General features: G+C 39.1%; 1 protein-coding gene across 3 annotated transcripts in view; it reads left to right on the top strand.

Moving 5' to 3' along the window:
• The first annotated feature begins 4,138 nt into the window (after positions 1 to 4,138).
• The window catches only part of ESCO1 (establishment of sister chromatid cohesion N-acetyltransferase 1), a 33,000-nt gene continuing 16,450 nt past the window's right edge, over positions 4,139 to 20,688 (top strand). For all 3 annotated transcript variants that reach the window (XR_010784710.1, XM_066562349.1, XM_066562357.1), the window contains exons 1-7: positions 4,139 to 4,190; positions 6,805 to 6,908; positions 7,066 to 7,264; positions 7,857 to 9,219; positions 9,857 to 9,968; positions 11,134 to 11,197; positions 13,238 to 13,352. Coding sequence is in view for 2 of the 3 variants with exons in the window: in XM_066562349.1 (XP_066418446.1) it covers positions 7,068 to 7,264; positions 7,857 to 9,219; positions 9,857 to 9,968; positions 11,134 to 11,197; positions 13,238 to 13,352 (1,851 nt within the window). In the remaining variant the exon portion in view is untranslated. The remainder of the gene's footprint in view (positions 4,191 to 6,804; positions 6,909 to 7,065; positions 7,265 to 7,856; positions 9,220 to 9,856; positions 9,969 to 11,133; positions 11,198 to 13,237; positions 13,353 to 20,688) is intronic.

Below are 20,688 nucleotides of genomic sequence, written 5' to 3'. Positions count from 1 at the left end.
AATTTTCCTGTCTCATTCCTTCTACTGGAGATGCAAAAATCAGCTTCCCCCTTCTTTGCAGGATAGAGGGACTTTTTGAATCTGCTGAAAGGAGGAAAATCGGAGCCCTGTGCTGTGTCAGCTCCTCCAGTTCCTTAAATATTCTGTATATGAAGTGATTAGAAAGCCACTGGTTTAAATGAGCTTCCCGTGTGGCCTTACCTCACCTGTCTGAGGCATTCTGAGGCTCGAGCGGTGCTTGCAAGGTTAATTACCGGTGAAAGGTTAAGCAGCTCCTGCCTTTTGGTTATCTGTCACCACTTCCTTGCTGAGATGAGATGTCTGATAAAAAGGAGGGCAAGGTGGGAAGTGCGTTTGCATGTCAAAGGGGGCTGTAAAACCCACGTGCTGGTAGGACGGCTGGGATGGAGTTTGGGATCAGGAGCTCAATCCTGTAACTGTGCAGCCCGCCCCAAGGCTGCGGTTTCACAAGCAGCTGTCAATGGTAACAGCTCCCTCATGCCAAAAGGGGAAGGTTCGTGCTTCCTCCTCCCGTCTTTTCTTATCCTGATTCCAGTCACACGGTCCGCAGCCTTTCTTAGTCTGGTAGAATATGATAGTTTTTCCACTGGCTTTGTTTGTTTGCTTGGGGTTTTTTTGCTAGCTCAGGAGGTTAAATTTGCATGTCAATGGGGGTCCCTCAGGTGCTAGATGGAGGCTGACATGGTTAAGGAGCTGGAGAACACTGCTGGGAGTGGGCAAAGGAAGTGGAGAAAATAATAGGAGAAGCTTCCACTCTCTGGTGACATTCATCTCCCAAAGCTGCAGCCCAACAGGACATTCTCTGCAATTAGTGGAGTGATCCATTATCAGCTGAGTTATTCCGTGAAAAAAGGCATAACCTAAAACCAAGTAATTTTTCACATAGCTTCAGACAAGAGTCACTCCAGCAGTATTACTGCAGTGGTAAATAAACATGGCTAAATTAACAAAGGGGTTAAATCTTCTGGGGTTAAATCTGTCCTACTCCTATGTGAATGCAGTTTCTCCTCCCTCCCCAGGTTCCCCAGTTCAACAACAATTCATGCCCAAGCACTCCTGTTTATACTCACCACAACCTCCAAGGAGAGTAAATTTCTGTAAAGTTTGTGTTCTTTCAACAGCGGCATTTGCTAGCAAGTTCACACTGACATCAGTGCTTCAGAATGCTGCCACCTTCTGTGGAAAACTGGAAAATTACTGATATTCTTCTATCCCGTGAAACAAGTTTTTCCAAATTTTGCAATTTAATGCTTTATAAGAATGCCCGCTACTTTACTATTTCCCAGCTGTACAGCAAATTACTATTTCATAGAAGGATGGAAGAAAATCTAAGTTTATTTGCTTCATGTTCCTAAGAAAGAGACATGGGAAAACATAATTTTAAATTTATAAAGATAATGGTAACATAAAGAAATGCTTTTATCATCCTTCAGGAAATTTACATGCAGGCTAGTGATTAAAATATCCTTCATCTGGAAAATATTCTGTCAGTTACTGAAGGAGAGCAGGAGACCACATGTGGCTGCATTCATTGTAAAGTCACAGAAGATTATCATGCATTAAAGAGGAGCTGCTACAGGGAGTTATAAATAACATCTCCTCCTATCGGCTTTAAAAAAAAACTACAGCTGCTGAAAATTCCCGTTTATCCAGTACAAACTGTGCTTCAGTGAAGTGTGTCCAGAAAGAGGACTTATCAAGGAAAGCAGTTCTGTGTTCCAGCTGACAAAGAGACAGAAAACTTTACAAGCAAAACAGAGTGTCTCCAGGTAAATTTGATATTTAAATAAACAAATTTATGCTAGTTAGAAACTTGACAGCAATTTCCAACAATCCCATAAATGTGATAACAATAGAAATCACTAAAATGTTTTGAAGATTATAAAACAGACCTAGAATGTTTATTATAAAAACAAAAATAGCCTTTTTTTAAATACTTCAAGCACTAACAAATGAATATTTACAGAATCAAATAATAAAATACTTCCGTGATCTCCTTTAGATCAGTGAACTGTAACCAGAAATTGTGAAGGAAATCAGAAATCTCTGTGAGAAACCCCGTCACAAATACTACCTTTTCCTCTAAAACTTGTAATGGCTTTTGGCTGAGGTTCATCACACTGTTCTCCAGTGGTGTATGCACATCACTAGGTGAATTCACAGTCAAATAAACTGAGGCTGTGTCTGTACTGGCAAGTAAAGACTGATAGGAGTGGGCATGCAGAGCAAAGATACCAAATGTTGAGATCTTGATACACTTATGTGCATTTCAGGTAGGACCTACTCCAGGTTACCCCTAGGAAGGTAATATGGATGGAGCACACTAAGTATGCATGAGGTACCTCTGTATCAATATTCCAGATAGGATCAGCAGTTCACTTTTGAAGGGAATCCTCTGATGGCTCCCACTTACCATCCAGGGTCTTGGAGTGTGCATAATGGTTTCCTTTTGAAGGAAACCAAACCCACAGTTACACCCCAGAATGCCAATGCAGACAACAATTTCAGGCACATAAATATCCTGAGGCAAAGAAGCCATGACATAAGTTTTGGTGAGGTATAAACACAAGTGTTGCAAGGACTGAAATATCCTAGACCATGGCAATAATCACAGATAGATGGCTATGCTACAGAGTGAATTGTGAAACGCTGTGCAGAATACACAGAATGGAGCTAGATGGCACCTTCAGAGTTACTGCTGAACTTAGGAAAGCAAAACAAGTTGGACAAGTGGACTCAACAAGGCAGCTCACTGAGTGAACTCAGTGCTCTGGAGAGAGGAGTGGACACAGTGCAGGACCAAGTCACACTCAAGAACCCTCTTTAATCTCCCAGACACAGAAAAGCATCCATCCTGCTTTATACCTAAGTGACATACACTGACACCATGACACACCTCTGCCAAGGGAGCAGGCAGCTGTCTGCACAACTGCACACCTGAGCAGCAGCTGAGTAACCTATTTCAAAGCTGTCTGCAAACATAATTGTGACAAGGGGCCCACAAACACTAAGGAAACACTGCTGCAAGCACATCTGCTGTAATACCACCAGGAACTTGGTGGGACTCAGAATCCCAGAAACACAGAATCAGTCAGGTTGGAAAAGACCACAGAGGGTCATCTGGTCCAACCTTCCTGCCCAAACAGGGTTATCCTAGAGCACATGGCACAGAATTGTGCCCAGATGATTCTTGAATATCTCCAGTGAGGGAGACTTCATAGCCTCTTTGGGCAATCTGTCCCTCTCCACAGTCACCCACACAGTAAAGCTCTTCCTCATGTTCACATGGAGCTTCCTGTGCATCAGTTTCTGCCCATTGCCTCATGTCCTACTGCTTAGAACCACCGAGGAGAGCCTGGCTCCATTCTCTTGACACCTTCCCTTTGGATATTTATACACATTGACGAGGCCCCTTCCCAGTCGACTCTCTTTATTTCACTATGGCTGCCAGCTGTGAGGTGTCAGCCCCTGACACAGCGCAGGCCGCCACCGCAATCACTTTTTACCCAGTGGCCCCACAACACATGGGCGCTGCTTTTCCCTTTTGTTTTTGGCCCAAGGACAAGGCTGGGGTGCCCAGCGGTGCGAACAGGCTGAGCCACTGGGACATTGCTGCCAGAGAGGGAGCTTAAAAATGGTCTGGTTCCAACCCCCTTGCCGTGGGCAGGGACACCTCCTGCTAGCCTAGGTTGCTCAGAGCTCCATCCAGACCGGCCCTGAACACTTCCAGGGATAGGGCATCCACAGCTTCTCTGGGCAAGAGAAGAATTTAAGAATTTCTTCCTAATACCTACCCTAAACCTACTCTCTCTCAGTTTGAAGCCATTCCCCCTAATCCTGTTAATAGGCGTTCTTGTAAACCCCCTCCAGTCCTTAGATGCGTGTCTAATTAGTACCGTCTCTGCATTCCTTAACATTCCCACACGGCAGCCACCCTCACAGGCGGCTGCGCATGCGCGAACCCCGCCGCTTTCCGCCCTGCCCGTTCCGACTCCCGCCGGAAGATGCCCCGTCCCCGCCGGGGGAGGCTGGGCCGGCGGCGGGCGGGGCGCAGCGCGCCGGGGCGGGCGGGACGGGGCGGTGCCGCGGCGGTGCCCGGCTGTGGGCGGGTTCGAGGCTCGGGCTCGCCGCCTCCGCCAGCGCCGGCACGTCGCTGACACCCTCGCGAGGTAAGCTGCCGCCGGCACACCGTGGGGCGGGAAAGGGGGCGCTGAGGAAGTTGCTCTCCCCCACACTTCCCCCCCACCCCACCCGTGTCCCGCCGGGTCCCGTCACCCCCGGCTGCCCCGTGCCCGCTGCCCCCCGCGCCCCCGCCCGGGGCCGAGAGCCCGGCGGCGGCTCCTCCCCGGGCCTGCCCGCCGCTGTCGCGGGGGGAGCGGGCCGGCCGTGCCCGCTCGGGAGCGGGAGCCGTGGCGGGCGCCCGGCCTTATCCCGGCACCCCCGCCCTGCCCCCGGCGGCCCCGGCCGCGGGAGCTCCCGGCCGGGAATGGGGTCCCGCCGCCAGGCCCTGCCCTGGAAGGGCTGTCACCGCGGGGCGCTGGGGCGGCTGACACCGGGCCACGTTTGGAGGCCTTCCCTTCCCTTCCCTTCCCTTCCCTTCCCTTCCCTTCCCTCCGTCCTGAGTTGTGCCGAAGGGGCTGCCAGGTGCTGCCGTGGCCCTCAGCCGGGACGGCTCAGGTTCGAGATCCCCGCGCCCTGTCCAGCTTGTGGGCAACCTGCCTCAGCCCCTGCTCTAAAGACTGGGAGCTGTGCGGCTCGCGTTTCTCTGTTTTGTTCGTTTGTTGGTTTGGATTTTTGGGGTTTGAGGTTTTTGTTTGCTCTGTTTTATTTTCGGGGTTCCCCCCCGCCCCGCCCCGTACTTCTTGCACCAAACCTTTCTTTGCTCGCGTTCTGGTTTGTTCCTGCACTTCTGTGTCTTCCCTGCTTTCCATAATCCGGCTTTTACTCGAGGGTGACTTCTCCAGGGCAGAGACTGCCAGTTCTGGAATGTCTGGAAAAGACTTTGCTCTGTTGTACAAAGTATTAGTAGGAAAGAAATTGACGTTCAAGAGGTCCGTGGGAGGAGAGTGTATTTTTTAGTTGCCTGAGAAGGAGTACCAGCGAGGGAAGTTTTGTACTTTCTGTGTTGTACTTGTAAGTCTTCCCCGAGTGTGCCATGTCATGTCTGGAAAAAACCAAAGAAGGTCCGGGTGTATACAGTGTCATGATATTCTCAAATTCTGAGGGTCGGTGTTGTGCTCAAAGAGACCACAGACCTATTCAGCAGCTAGGGCTGCTGTTTTCAGGATGAGTGACCATACTGCATCTCTGATGGGTTTCCTTTGACTGGTGGAAACCCATAGACATGTGAGGTGTCGTGGAGTTCATGAGCTATTAGAACGTAGGCACACAAATTCTGCTACCTACTTCATTAGGAGAGACATGAAAATAGTACCACAAAAAGTGCTGTTAGAGATTGCTTTCCTGGGTAGAATTAAAAATAATATACCTCAAATATGGGTTGTTTATCATGTATTTTCTTTAAAGGAGAAAGTCAGAAGACAAAAAATTACTGATTTTGCATGGTTAGAAATGCTTTCATAAGTGGATAAATGAAAATGAGGTTAAGAACAATATAAAGTCTAAAGAAAAGAAAAAATACAGTTGTTTGCTTTTTCCTTTTGGATAATGATGAGTTACTAAAAGGAGCTTAACATAAATATCTTTATAGTTGTTGGAGAAAGACATACATTTGTCAATACTGGAAGTCATACTTTAGTTGTAATGAACTGAAAGTGTCTGGTCTGTGTTACAAAACTGGTGAATTGTTCCTGTTTGGCTTTAAAAATGTGTCAGATTTAACATCAGATCAGTTAAGGTTTGAAAAGCAATGTAGTTTTATAGAAATCTGTATATAATATAATCTGTAAGTCTGTCAGTGACAAAAATTAATAGGTAATTCGTGGTTGAAAAAGGTGTTGTGGAAGTTCTGACCCCTGAGTCTTCCAGTAAACTTTATTTTGTAAAGTTGTTAGTGAAACTTTATTGAACAATTATTACCTATATCATAATACAATAACGGTGTCTTTGAATAAGGGAACTGAAAAGTTTCACAAGTCAGAAATGTATAAGAAAGGGATGATCAGCCAAATCTGTGAAGATATTTTTATCAAGAATCTCTGTTAGCTTTCAGACTCTTGTGCAGAGTAACTTCTGCATCGTTAACATCATTTCAGTTCTCATGAAAACATTGTCTTTAACTGCCCAAGGCAAATGTCTCTAACAATGCTATTTTTTAGGCTTTCCATCTCTGATTTGTAGCTTAAGTCATATTAGAAGGAACAGTTGTAGGTGGTTGCTGATGTCTGTGAAATTCTGTTGTCGCAGCCACAAAACTTGGTAACTGAGTCTAATGGATTTATTCCCTGTTGCTGTGAAGCACAGGATTGACAGCAGTCCCACGTTTTTTGCCAGCTCTGAAAGAGAGCAGCACACTATTTTCTGGAAAAGGGTGAAAGACTGAGAAACTTCCTTTTGAATTGTACTGTTACTTACCACATTTCAAAAGGTAAAAGGATAGCACTTAAGACAGCAAAGTGCCAAAAATTGTTGGATATGGAAATAAAAAATAAAATCTGTCTGTTGTTTTTTGGTTGGTTGTTGATTTGGGTTTTTTTTTTTAGCTCCTTATCAATGAAACTCTAAAGCTAAGCATTGTTTGAGGGGATGGAAGAGGGTGGAAATGCAGTCTTGAATAGGAAGTTATGAAGTGTTTACTGCATGAACATTTTCTGTTCTTCATAGGTGGCATGAAACATCCTGTTTGCAAGCATATGCATAAGGAATGCTCTTGTCACACCTTGATAAGTTACTTTGGCCTAAACATCAATTGCCTCTTGTAAAAACCTGTAAGTAAAATGAGTGTAATTTGATTTGAGATTGCTTTAATGATTTACTTTCTGATCACACCATGATCTGACTGTAAAAGGAAAGTGAATATATAAAAATGAAAAGTTACGATATTTGGCAAAGAGTCTCAAAGCTGAGTTGCTTGTTTTTTTACAGAAATGGCAGCTCAGAAAAGGAAGTCTACGTTAGTAGAACCTTCTGCTAAACGTCCAAAGCTGGACAAGAACAGCAAACCATCTTTGTCAAAGAAGGAAAAAGAAGTGTCAGATACAAAACATGGCTCAAATAAATCAAAGCCCAGTCAGTGTGCAGTGCAGGAGAAAGTTGTGCTCAAAACCTCTGTCAAACCAAACAGGTGAGTGACAAAAAAATTGCATAATTCTGCATTATCTTGATAGACTACATTAGTGCAGAAACAATATAAGCAGAGGGAATCTGAGTTAAAACTATTTACTGAATTATTCAGTAAATAGTTAAATAGTGCTAGAATGGAGATCAGATTTAAATCATTATGTATGCTGACTGCTACATGAGTTTTCCCTGCAACCATCTGAGTGCCTTGAAATCGAGAAAGACCTCTTTCAAAAAAGTTTCTGAAGGAAAAATAAATCTAATATTATCTATCTGTATATATGTAACTCATACTTCATTTGAAAGTCACAAGCATCAGTGATTAAAAACTCCTAGAAATGTTATAAAGTATTGATCTGGGGTTCATAGTTCAGTCTTGCCATGCATAAAAAACATTAAATATAGCACTTAATAGTAACTAGGTGGAAGTGACTGCCTTTTTGGGATAATTCTTGAGCAAATTATTCCAAAAATACTGAAAGTATAAGATCCAGTGTTTTTAAAAAGAAAAGAAAGAGTCAGAGGAGGAAGGAAAATAATCTTACGACAGATTGTACTTTCTCGATGCTGAAAAAAATATTGTTTGACTCTTTCAGTAATAACACCAATGAACCTGAAGCAGGAACACGCATGACTACAAGATCATCAGCACTCAACTCAAATAATAAAACAATACCTGGCAAAACAGTTCAACAGCAGCAGCCTAAATCTGCAAAAAATAAGGAGGTATGCCAGAAAAAATCTGTGCAAGAAATTTCCAAGTCAAAGTGCTTAATTGCACCAAATGAGCCAGTAACGAGGAGATCAGAGAGACTGCAGCAGTTAACACATGTGCATGTTCCAGCAAGATCCCTGCGCAGCAGAGAAGTTAAAGAAGAAAAAGTTCCAGAAGTTAAGCACAGTAGCCAGGCAAAAAAACAGACTCACAGTGTTGCAGCAAAACCACTGAAATCTGCTGGAGGGAAAACGGAACAGAAAAACACAAAGATAAAGCCAAACAATAAAAATGAGGATAAAGAAATACGTGTAGGAGTGACCAGCTCTCTGAAAAAGTGCAAAGCAGACAATAAAAAGGATAATTCCAGTAGCTTTCAACAAAGTGTTCAAGGGTCCTCGTCATGTCCTGCTGAGAGTCTTGAAGAAGTCAAGAAAGACCAAGTGGGCCATGTATCTCCTAATTCTAGCAACACAAAGAAAGTGGAAACTGATTCTCTTAAGCCAAATTCTTCAGCATCTAAGGAAAAGCAACAAACACATCAGAACATAAAACCCAGTACAAAACCAAAAAATACTTCACAGCCATCTGTAAGTGAAACAAATGTGGCTGACCAGCCAGAGAATGATGCAAAATCCAAAAGGGTGAGCATCCTTGAACTTTGTGAAGAAATTGCAGGTGAAATTGAGTCAGATACAGTGGAAGTGAGAAAAGATTCCCCTAATGCAGAGGATAGCAAAGCAGAAGAAAAGCATGATGACACACAGTTACAGCAAAGTGAAATGCTTACTCAGAAAGAACCCAGTCAAAGTACTCAGTGCAAACGGTTTTTCCCTAGCAAAAAAGCAATGCCTGTCAAATGCACTCTGAATGGTAGAAATAACTCCTCAAACAAAAACTCTAAATGGACCAAAATTAAATTGCTGAAAGCTAGTAATGTCAAGCAAAGTAACTCAAATTTTCCAAATGTCCCCAGGCTTCCTTTTTTAAAAGATTTCCCTGAAGTTTCAGAGGCAAGTCAAATGGCTGCAGAAGCAGAGCTTTCAAAGGCACAAGGCAAGCTGTCAACAAGACTCTTTGAGAATGAAAGTACAGCTTGTGCACAGGAGAAATCACATCCTTCATCTGAAAGAGCTGAAGCTAAAGAAGTGACGTTAGAAACAAAGCAGCCCACAAGGAAAGGTGCAGAAAATGGTCTGTTGCCTAACTTGACAAAACATTTATGTGAGCCAAGACCAGATGAGGTAAGTTATTTTAATTATGGTGTATAGTGGGAGGGTGTTCTAAATCTATTCTGTTTTCTGAGAATCCCATGCTCAGAATTGTTTTAACAATGACTTTCCTTTACAGTAACTTAAAATTTTCAAATGTATTAGAAATTTACTGCTGTATTGTTATAGACGGGTGATAGTAAGCTGAAAAATTAATTGATTTCACCCTCCTAGATTCTGTTGTTTAACTAAATGTTGATCAATAAAATTTTGTGCTGGAGCCAAAGGTTGTATGGATTCATATGGACACTTCAGCTTCTCTGTTTTGTTTTGCAAAGGTGTATTACACCTTTGGAGTAAATGAACTTGTTTTCCTCTCATTTCTTTATCTGAATGTGTTTCTACTAAAGTTTAGGATTTTAAGGATAACTGTACTCTATAGAAAATATTTTACAAGCTTACATATAAAACGAAAAAGATTTTTTGAAATTAATATCACAAACTTCATTATCAACTAGCTAATAAGTTGCATTTTGTCTACTTAAATTAGCATAAAACTGACGCTGTATTCAAAACTTCAATACTTAGTTCAATTAGAGGTTTTATTAATTGGTTAAAAGTATTGAATAATTTGGACATTTTTTAATTTAATGTTTTCTCTTTTGCTTAGAACTTTCGATTACATTTGGAATCAAGTCCAGAAAGTTCTCCTGTAAAGTGTGTTACAGCTCCTAGACCACCAAAACAATTAAAAAAAGAACCCAGAGAAAGTGAGCCTCAAGGTAACGCTCTACTGCAGATTTCTCTACTTGGTTTGTTCAGTTCTGTAGGAATGATAAGTCTCCCTTTAAGAGGAATGGTTCACAGACTAAGGCTTAGCTGGTGCAGAACTAAACTTCAGGAGTTGGAAGTTTTGACCAGGGGGTTTTGTGTTCCTTTGTGTCACACCCAAGGCCACTTGAGTAGCACTGAAATGTGCTTTCTTCTCTGAGCTGTGGAGTAGGAAAGAGGAGAAACCCAACCAAATTCTTTCCTTTTCCATGTAATAAAGCAGTAAAGCTTGCATATTTCAGTTGGCTTCTTCTCTTGGCTTGGTTTTTCTTAATTCTCTGCTCTGTTTCCTTTGAATAAGTATCTACATTTGTTTCTTCTAAAATTTTCTACTTGATTTTAACCAAATTATTGATTGAATAATCACTCCCCTGTTTTTATTATGTAGTCTTCATTTATCAGCCTGTGAATGCAGTTTGTCAAAGTTTATGATGAGTGTGATGTGAATATTTTGACTAAAGTGCATTTGACTAAGAAATACTGTCAATAAATCACTAAGTTGTCTCTTCATTATTTTTTTTTTTTCTGTTCTTAGTGGTGAGGGGTATGTTCTTGGATTTTCATGTATTTTTTTAATCTGACCCTTAGTTTGAGTGCACTGTATTATTATCTAGCTTTACTAAATAGCTGGAGTTTTTTGCCTGTCATTGTAGGATACTTTTGAAGGGTAACTACTCTTCATTTCTGTTACAGAATTAAAAAAAAATTCTTTCTTTTGCTGTTTTTGATTGTTTCTTTTCCTTAAGTGTTGTAGAACATGCCTCAGATGGGGCATACTGTACATTTATGATTCTAATAAAATACAGACAGCTATTTATATGTGTGTCAGTGTAAACATATTTAAACTCCTGTGTAGTTTACTGCTGGCTTTGTTTAGCTTCTGGCAAACTGTCCTGCAGAACTGCTGTCAAAATGTTGGAGAAAAATGCCTTTTTTCTAAAGTGTATTTGGAGAACCATGTGAATACTGCCTCAAACTTGAATATTTTTTTATTGGCCATGAACAGATTGCAAAATTGTTTTGAATATCTTTTTTGAAAATTACTGTTTGTGTAACTCAAATTTGTTTTGCAACTAAAAACTTTATAATGAAGTTATAATCTTTGATTAATTGTAGATTTGGCTCCCACACAGTTGATGCAAACTTCAGTAACAAGTCAAACTTCTGAATCTGAGAACAGGTATGGTATTTCATACATTATGAAATTACAGTAACCTTGCATGGATAGAGTTATGAAAGAATTTATTATAAAACAGTTCCTCCCAGCCTCAGTTTTCAGTTTCAAATAAGTGACTTGTCCTTCGGAAAAACAGACTTTCATTTTATCCTATTGTTTAGGGATGATTTTGCTTTGGTAAGAAAATAATTAAGATATTTGTAGCTGCACATTTATTTCAAAAAGTATTATTTAACAGAGTTGGGAAAACATTTATACTGGTTTCTTCCTCAAATCAGATGAGAACCAGGGAGTAGGGGAAGGATTTGCCATGTGATTTTCATGTACCGAATTATTTCACTTACATCTGGAGGAGTTTTTCTACTCCTTGTACTATGGGAGTGTTGTACATGTGAACTTTTTTAGGTGAGGAGGAGGAGGTTTAATTCAGAATTTTGTGACTGCTGTGAAATGTCAGCAGCCATTTTAAAAAGTTCTTAGTACTAAATTTGTCTTACAGTTCAAGTTTGTATTTTAGCCTTAATCACATTGACTGTTACCATTTTTGAGCAGTTCTGACATAGGCTCTGGTTTTAGCCAATTACAAGCTTAAGACAAAAATTTCTTTGTACCTGATACCTTGAGCAGTGGTCAGTGTGTTGTTACTTTGTTCTGTATTCATAATGGGGACAAGAAGAAATGTTTCAGGTAATTTTCAGTACACCTCTCTGAAGCCAGATTAACAATTTTGACTAACCAGCCCTTTTGTACATGTTGAAAAACTCTACTTCTATGGAACTTCACAGAAGATGATTGGTAAGGTAGATGCAAACTAGTTAAATGAGTAGTTTAAAATGTACTGATAAGCACTGCAATAACTTTGATTCTTTATATTTTTATTCTCAACTGCCAAACAGGTTTATGGTATATACTTAAATTTAGTACCTTTATTACCTGAACAAGCTCATATCGCTTTACTATTAATCTGGATATATATTTTAATTCTGAGACCTTTCTTACCCTGCTTTCTATATGATATCCAAGATTTAAGCCATCATTCTTCCTGTGGTAATCCTGCCATAAAATAGAGTAATCTGTTACCTGTGTGCATATCTACCATGTAGCTCTCTTTAGGGCTTTGTAGGAAAAGACAAACCTTGAAGTAGCTATATAAGGCAATTTTAGGGCACATGAAGGGAATAAAAAAATTACTCCTGATTTAGCACAAAATGCTGTTTTAAAAATGTCTGGAAGAGTTAATTTTTTAAAAAGCTCACTAGATTAACCTGCTGCCTGTGCTACAGGAGGTGCCACAATTAAGTTTGTTCAGAAACAGAAAAATATGTAAATACCTAGTTGAAGTATGTGTATTTTTGTGTGTGCTTTGCTTTGGCAATCTCTACGAGTTTTATCCAAACCTGGAACAAATGTCAATTTTTTCCCCCTGAATATAGGAGCACGTTCATAGAATGGTTTTGGCGATAGTTTATTTTATTTTCCAGTGTTTCTTTCAGCTATGACAAGGAGAGGTTTAAACTGAGTAAGATCGCAGCGACACCGATGCATTTATTCCTTGGGTCTTCCTCCCTTCACTGCCACCTGTTAGAAGAGGACAAGTTTGAATTGTAGGGATTTGACATCTGACTTAGATTTGTGAGAATATATTTGCGTGGTCTGCTTTAGCAGCCTGATGTGTAATACCTAAATCTTACTTTGGAAATACAAAGCATTAGGCACCATTGGTCATGCTCTGATAGTGCCTCTTTTAAATGCTGGTATTAATGGTTGAGGCAAGCCTACCCGCTTGATAATATTTTTTTTTTTTTTCAGAAACCAAAAAAAACCTTGTAATTAGGCTAGTTACAGACTGTGTTTTTGATTAATCCTTTTATTTCCTTATTTTTCCATTTGATTTGCACATTAAGATATACCAGGACTGTATTTTTTTTAATTAATTTGGATTTGCATCTTGGTAAAGTTTGTACTAATCACAAAGTTTTGAGTATCTAGCATGACGTGTATAAGCAGTTCCATTTTTAACATGAAATATATTTGTATTTCAAGGGCTCCATTGTCAAATCCTTCATTAGCATCAAAATGCAGTAACTTGCCATCATCTGAGGAACCTATTCAGAAGCTAAAAGAAGCAGGAAAAGATGGTGATAAGCAGCTGATCACAGTAAGTAATACCCTTTTAGAAAGGCTTAGAGCTTCTTGAAGAAATTACCTCTGAATTTGCAGTGCTGTGGTTTAACGAACTTGTCTAAAAATCGTTACTTATACATACTACTTATCACTGTTTAAATGACTTGTAAAAGTAGAACCTGTACTAGATTGCCATTCAGTGTTGATGGGAAAATGGTGTCAGCAAACCTTAATGTTTTATATTTCTTGTTAAAATAAGTTTCTGCAGTTTTTAAATAGAATGGTTTTTCATTGAAAATAGGCAGGGAGAGTGAATATGCCTTTACTTATGTGTAAATTCTCAGTTTCTTAAAATTTCAGAATTATAGGGGGAGGTTCATCTGGTAGATCGTGTGCAGAATTATTATCAACAGATTTGTTCCTGTGTCATTTAAGTGTCCATTTTTCTGAGACCAACCTGAAGATTTCCCAGTGCATGCATGTATTTTTACCATACTATTTAAGCAGTAGTACCACTTGGGTTATTTATTCTTACCCTTTTGGCTATTAGCTACAAAATACAGGTAACAAGAAAACGTGAAATGAGAAGGGGAGTGACACAGTTGTTTTGTTGTCGTGCAGGATCACACAACTTGATTGTGAGACAGTTGGAGTTTTTGATTTTGTTTTGGTTTGTGTTTTCAATAATGCACGTGTCAGATAATCCTTGAGAAATGAAGAGCTGGAGAGGGAGAGGAATCCAGGCCATTAGGAAGGAAGAAGTTTTCTTATGAAATTACACCTCTAACATTTATTGTAGGATGTGTTAGTAAATTCTTCTTTTTTCATGTAATACATGGATTATACATGTGAAAATATTAACTGAAATAGAACCAAATGAATTCTGAACACTCTGTTATATCCATACTGAGGCATTTTAAAATCAGAGCTTGTGAGATATAAAGTGATAAATATATCCTCCGGTTGTCTGATGTTATACAAATCTAGGCATGTGAACGCCCAGCCACAGAATAACTGAACTGTGTCTTAACATTTAACAGATATTTCAGTTACTATCTCTTTGAAATCCATTTTACCAACAGAATTAAAATGAGTTATTAAATATCTTAACTACATTAAAAGGTCTGTCAGAATATCCCTTTTCATTTCTGTGAAACTTAATTTTTACTCATACAGTGATAGAACTTGGCTGAAAAGTTGCTAGGATCTTTGACATGAAGAAATACAGAACTTCCTGCTTGGCTACTGAAGAGGACTTGTGTAGCTCTTTGCAGTGTTTATTATACAAAGAGATTTTTTGCAAGTTACTGATTATGCTGGTAGTATCCTTATATTCAGCTAGAATTAGGAGAGTAGTATTTTTTTCTTCAGGTATACAACAATAAAAGCTATTTACCAAGCAAAATTTTAAAGAAAGGTTCATTGATGAAGAACAATGGAGAAAATGAGGAAGAACGGGAAAGAGTTGTTTTGTGGTTTTCTATGTGTATTTCTGGAAAATGCAAGTGGGTATTTAATTTCTAAATGTGTAAGTAACAGCTTCACAATATCTTACATATTTCAGCACTTGATGCAAATCCAATTCACTTTGATTTCATTGAGTTCAGAGTAAGCTTTTTATTGTGTGGAAAGGGAATTTTAATAATGTCTATATTTCAGTTTACCAAGACAACATTAGCTAGAGTATTGGTCTGTTATTCTTTTACCTTGGGGAAAACTGCTTTTTTTGTCAAAACATGTAGAAGAACCCAAATATTAGTTAAGCCACTTTGTTAAATACTGTCCTTGACCTTGGTTACAGTGGGGATGAGACATAGCTATGTTTAGAATAGTTTGTGCCAGCTTCTAGAGGTGAAAAGTGGCTAAATTAATGTCTAAATTACCAGACTTCCCTCCTACAAATACTCAAAAGATTTGGGATTAAATGCATATAATAAAATGTGGTACTTTTTGTAATTAATGGTTTTGCTTGCAAAACCATGGTGAGTTTTTAAGAGGTGGATTCTGAATGGCTGGGCTTATTTTTCTATTATTAGTAGTAATTATTTTCAAAGGTGTTTATGTAGTTCCACAATGCTCCTGTGAGAACAGAGAAATTAGTAATTTGGTTTAAAAACTACTGAGATTGAAATTTCTCCTATGTGGAGAACAGTCTCACTATGCAAGGTCAAATCACTTAAATTAGCATTTATAGTGTCTAAAAATTATAGTTAATAGCTAGAAATCATTTTTATTTCAAGTTTCTGGCATGGTGTATTAAGAGAAGGAGTTTCATTGTTCTTTACCTTGAGCAAAGTTGGGAAGTCATGCTTTTATTCTTAGCAAGAGACATTTAATTAGAGCTTTGTTACACTTTTAAAAAAAACTAAATGCCTGAAAGATGCAATTTAGTGCTCTCCAGTATGAGATCTGATTCTTTTGGAGATGTGTCAAGCCAGTCCATCTTAATGTATGTACAGAATCCTTTTTTCATTTTGTAACCAAAGCTGAAAACTAATTTTTTATTTGACTAGTGACATAATGAAAAATTTTTGTTTTGCTGCTCGTTTGCTGCTGAATTTTCCTTGTCTTTTATATAAAAGTTTGACACTTGTCCTTTTCAATTTTTTGCGGTATCTGAGGCTCGGAGTCTGGAATGTTACAGTATTGTCTGTGTATTCTAATCTTTTTGGTCCCTGAGCTATATTTAGAGATGTGTTGTGGTAAAACTGGGCTTTGTTTTTCACAATATGCTTTGGGCTTTTTATATTTAATCCTTAAAGATGTATCTTAGCTTTCTTCTTCTCCCATATGGTTACTAGAATGAATAGATTAATTTTCTTTTTTTTCTTAAGTAATATAATCTTTAACAAGCTTTAAGGCTATTTGAGTAACAGAAGTAAAATAACACAAATTCTGTTTGTAGAAGAAATACTTAGTAGCTGCACTTGCACCGTTTTCTTTCCTAGTACACATCATCTAGTTATCTGGGCAGCTTTCAAACATAAAATTATCTCATTTTGTAGAAGTACATCTGAGTCAAATGATGAGTTTTTTCTGTTCAGATTTGCTTGCTGTCACACATCTTAAAAAGCAAGTCTCTTCAGAGCGTAGAACTTAGCTGAGAACAGAAAAGCATCTAATGCTCCAAGACACTTCATAAGGCAAGCAGTGCCAGAAAACACTGGTGTTTGAAGTGATATGCAAAGACATAGGTTCAGATTAAAGAGAGTCTGAAATTATCTCTTTTAGGGGAAAGAAATCCCTCTCTTTCTTTCCCCACTCTTGGGGGAAAGAAATTAAGATCAAGGCTGAAAATTCATTGTGTTCCAAATCCGTGACTTGGTGTTTGGTGAAATAGTCTGTTCTGAATATTTGTGAACTTCACCCTCTTACACTTCATTTAAATGTTCAGTTGGTAGGTTGTCAGGTTGCATGAAGCACCATAGGAAGCTTTGTAGAGTAATGCACTAAAATTGTTCTTGACTTTGCAATTACTTGAATGTGATTTGCAAATATGAGAACTTGAATATGAAATCATCTGTTCCTTTAAATTCTGAAATGGAAAGAAATACAAATGCACAAAGCATGTGTTCTCAGTTTTCATCAAATGAGAGATGCTGTACAAGCAGGACAAGGAAAGTCAGTTGTTTTTGTCTTGTAAAAATTCTGCTTGCCTCTCAGACCTAGGACAAAACTTTGACCATAAAAATAAGAATTGATAAAAGCATTAATGCTACAAAGAAATCTCCTAAATGATTACCTGTGAAGCACAGGGATACTTGTTCCATTTTGAGGTTTGTTCCTTTGCATTTGACTAGTTTGAAAATAAGTTACCAGTTTTAGGAGAGCACATCTAAAATGAATGAACAGTGAAAACAAATCACTGAAGTGATAGAAGGATAGTTTTGAGTTACGGGGACTTTTTTGCCTTTCTAGAACTCTTGAGTTAATGCCTGGATGCCAGCAAATGTGATTAAATGTAGTTGATCCTTATAAGTATCATCAAGTGCATGGATCAGGATTGCTTGATGGAAGGTGTTTTTGATTCTGAGGTTTGATTTGGTGCTACAAGTGGATGTGATATACATGCTAATCCAGTTTACACATTTGGATATCATGTTTGAATTTTTCCTTACATTTTGATTGAAGTTGAGCATAGTTTCCTGCTTGACTGAAATAGGTTATATATGAAAAAAATATTTTTCTTTAAGGTGAATAAGTGTAAGAGTAATTTCTTAAGAGAATAATTCGTGAAGAAACTTACATAGCAATCATTTAAAGTTGCTATTTTTTCCCTAAACTGGTATAGTCTGGTTAGGCAATTTCTCTGAAGATTCAGAGAATGGCTTTTAGGCAATCTTTAATTGTTCTCATTAGTTAAGTACTGCCTCTCTCCTGTCCTCTAAGCCCAGAGAAAATGAGACAGTGACTGCTTCATATGCCAAAGGGAGGGATTTTGGTAGTTGTGAGCAGGTTTATTTCTTTCCACACAAATGGTGCTCTCTTCTTTCAGGGATAGTATCTTCTCTTATTATCACCTCTTCCCATTTCTTCTCCTCTGCAGCAACCCAGCTTTGTCTTGCAAATTCAGGTGGGTTGTACTTGGTGTCCTTTGTCCTGAAGGGAGGTGAGAATGCTTTGTAACTGAGCTGCTACAGGAATTCGGGCACCAAGGCTGCTAACACTGAGCTCTGGGTTAGCCCTGGCAGGTAGCTAAGCACCATGCAGCTGTTCCCTCATCAGCCCCAGGTAGGGTGGGGGAGAACAGATTCACAGGTAAAGCAAAAGCTGTGCGTGCAAGCAAAGCAAAAGAAGGAATTCGTTCACTGCTGTTTGTCAGCTTGCAGATGTTCAGCCTTCTCTTCATCATGTGTAACTATTGGGAAGACAAATTCCATTAATTCCAGACATCCCCCCCTTCCTCCCTCTTTCCCCAGCTCTTACTGCTCGGCAGGATGCCATATGGCATGGGATACCCCTCTGCTCAGGTGGGATCAGCTGGTCCTGGCTCTGTCACCTCCCAACTTCTTGGCACCCCCCTCCTCCTCAGTGGCACAGCAGTGTGAGAAACAGAAAAGGCCTTGAATGCTGTGTAAGCACTGTGCAGCAGTAGCTAAAACATCCCTGTGTTATCAGCCCTCTTTGGTCACAGATCTAATAACAGTACCAGTGCAGTTGCTGTGAAGGAAATTAACCTTATCCAAGCCAAAACCTGTGCTCATCAGAACACTTTCTGTAATAGTCCTGCTCAGTATTTTTATATGAGTTTAGAATGGATTGCCTGTCCATCGTAAATCCTGCACAGATTTATTTTCTTACTTTGTATTGCTTTTCGTATTGCTTTAGCCAACGACCAGTGAAGATATAATTTCATGATGGATAATGACCCTCCATTTTTTTTTTCAAATATGCTAAGGAAAATTAGATGTATCACAGCTTTGAAAGCTTCAAGTTGATTTATATCCTTCTGTTAAAATAGCTTTGTAAGGAAGATGGGCACTGGTGATTGGTTGGGATTTTTTTTATTTTTTTCTTGGTTGGTTGGGGTTTTTTATTCAAAATGAAGACTGGATTTTATTCTGAGTTGGGACATGTCTTCTGATCCTCCTGGTCAGCAAGGGGATCTATCCATCAGTTTCAGCCTTGAATGCATCTTTCACTGAAGTAGCATTCTTTGACCTTTTAATTTTCTGTGGAGAGCCCCAAAATCTTTGTGTTGTTTCTTCCTGCATTTCTTTTATTTCCTTTCCAGCCTGCCTGTTTCTCTGGCTAGGCTTTATTCTTTGTTCTGTGAAAAGGCTAGAGGAAAAGAGGAAAAAGCAGTTTTCCTCTAACTAATACTAGGTAATCAAGAAGGAGGTGACCCAGTCTGTGACTGAAGAGACAGAAAAGGAAGGAAGAAAAAAAAAGGCCCCTTTTCATCTCCTACAGAGGCACCAAATGCCTTTTTTGCTTGCAGGGTTCCTTATTGCACATATGGAGGATCAGCAGACATGCATCTTCTCAAAGAAGATATTGGTAAGACTTTTCTTTCTATCACAGAATTAAGAAACCTTCTGGAGTTAAGGCAGTATTGTCTCAATATTCAATTACAGTTAGCCTTAAAACAGTGGATATCCTGTACTTTAGGATTGCCTGAGATACTGGAATTAATTGCCATGTACATGTGCAGAATTTGCTTAAGAGGTAAAAGTATTTTTTCTCTTTATTGTTATTTGGAAAACTGAGTTGTAAATGGAATAACAACATTTTTTCTGCCTGAAAACCCACATTTTCCTGAATATTGTTGCTCTGAAAAACATTAAGTTCTGGGAGTCAAACCTCTTCCAATTTTTTTTAGTTGTGACAAGTCAGCACTTTATTTTTCAGTATCTGATGCTTGCTGAGAAGATTCCACCCCTCCACTTTCAAATCCCTGTTACATTTACTCTCATACATAGTACAGAAGGTGCTCCTAGATTGTAGGAGTTTGGTTTTTCTTTTTTTTTTTGTTTTTGTTTCTGGTTTTGTTTTGTTTGGGGTTTTTGGTTTGGTTTTTTGGTTTTTTTGGAGTTGTTTCATTTTGTTTTTTGGGTGGTTGTTGTTGATCTCTTCCCATTAGAAAGGTCTGGCAAGCTTCAATGCAGTATTATGATTTGGGAGCACTTTTTTCCTCTGGATGCATGCCCTTTCCACTTTTGCTTATGCAATGACATCACTTTAAAAATAGTCATCCTGTAGCTGTTTTGTTGAAGTACAAACATGCATTCATCATAATTCCTGACTTTATTTTGCATGTCTTTTTTTGTTGTTGCAGTCTGTATTGGATTTTAAACCTTCTGCGTTTAATTTTTGCCTGAAGCGTTATGTCCTGTGCTGTGGCTTTGAAATAGTACTTCAGTTACACAAAAATCTTCCTTGTCTTCAGGAGACTGTGAAATATTCCCTAAATGCTATAGTCCACATTTATTAGGGGTACAGAGTTCAAAAGATTGCTTTATATACTACAATGTGTATTTTCTGATAATTGATGAAACAGGGTTTTCGTATTAACCTCTGTGGGTAGCCCATTGATACAACTGAACGTGTGTAGAATAGTAATATCAGTGAAATCCTTAAAAAAAAAATCCAAACAAAAAATCTCCCCCTGCAAAACTCAAAGCCACTGATACCAGCAACATCTGAGAAAGTCTGATTGTAAACCAGGGAACTAATCTGTTCCTGGAAACTGGCAAAACAATGTTTGTATTGACTAGGCAAGATGGGGTGAGCTAGGGAGCTGGACAGCTTTGAGGACATCCTTGCCTTGAGTTTTCTGATTACTTCCTGCATAGTTAGGATTTCTTTGGCTTGAGATTTTTTTGATAGTAACCTTACAGGTTAGTTTAATCCCTTTAGCTTCTTGATGA

This window comes from Molothrus aeneus, chromosome 1 (assembly GCF_037042795.1).
Source record: "Molothrus aeneus isolate 106 chromosome 1, BPBGC_Maene_1.0, whole genome shotgun sequence".
NCBI classification, from domain to species: domain Eukaryota; kingdom Metazoa; phylum Chordata; class Aves; order Passeriformes; family Icteridae; genus Molothrus; species Molothrus aeneus.
Note: the sequence above shows the minus strand (reverse complement) of the source record. Positions and strands in the feature narration are given on the sequence as shown.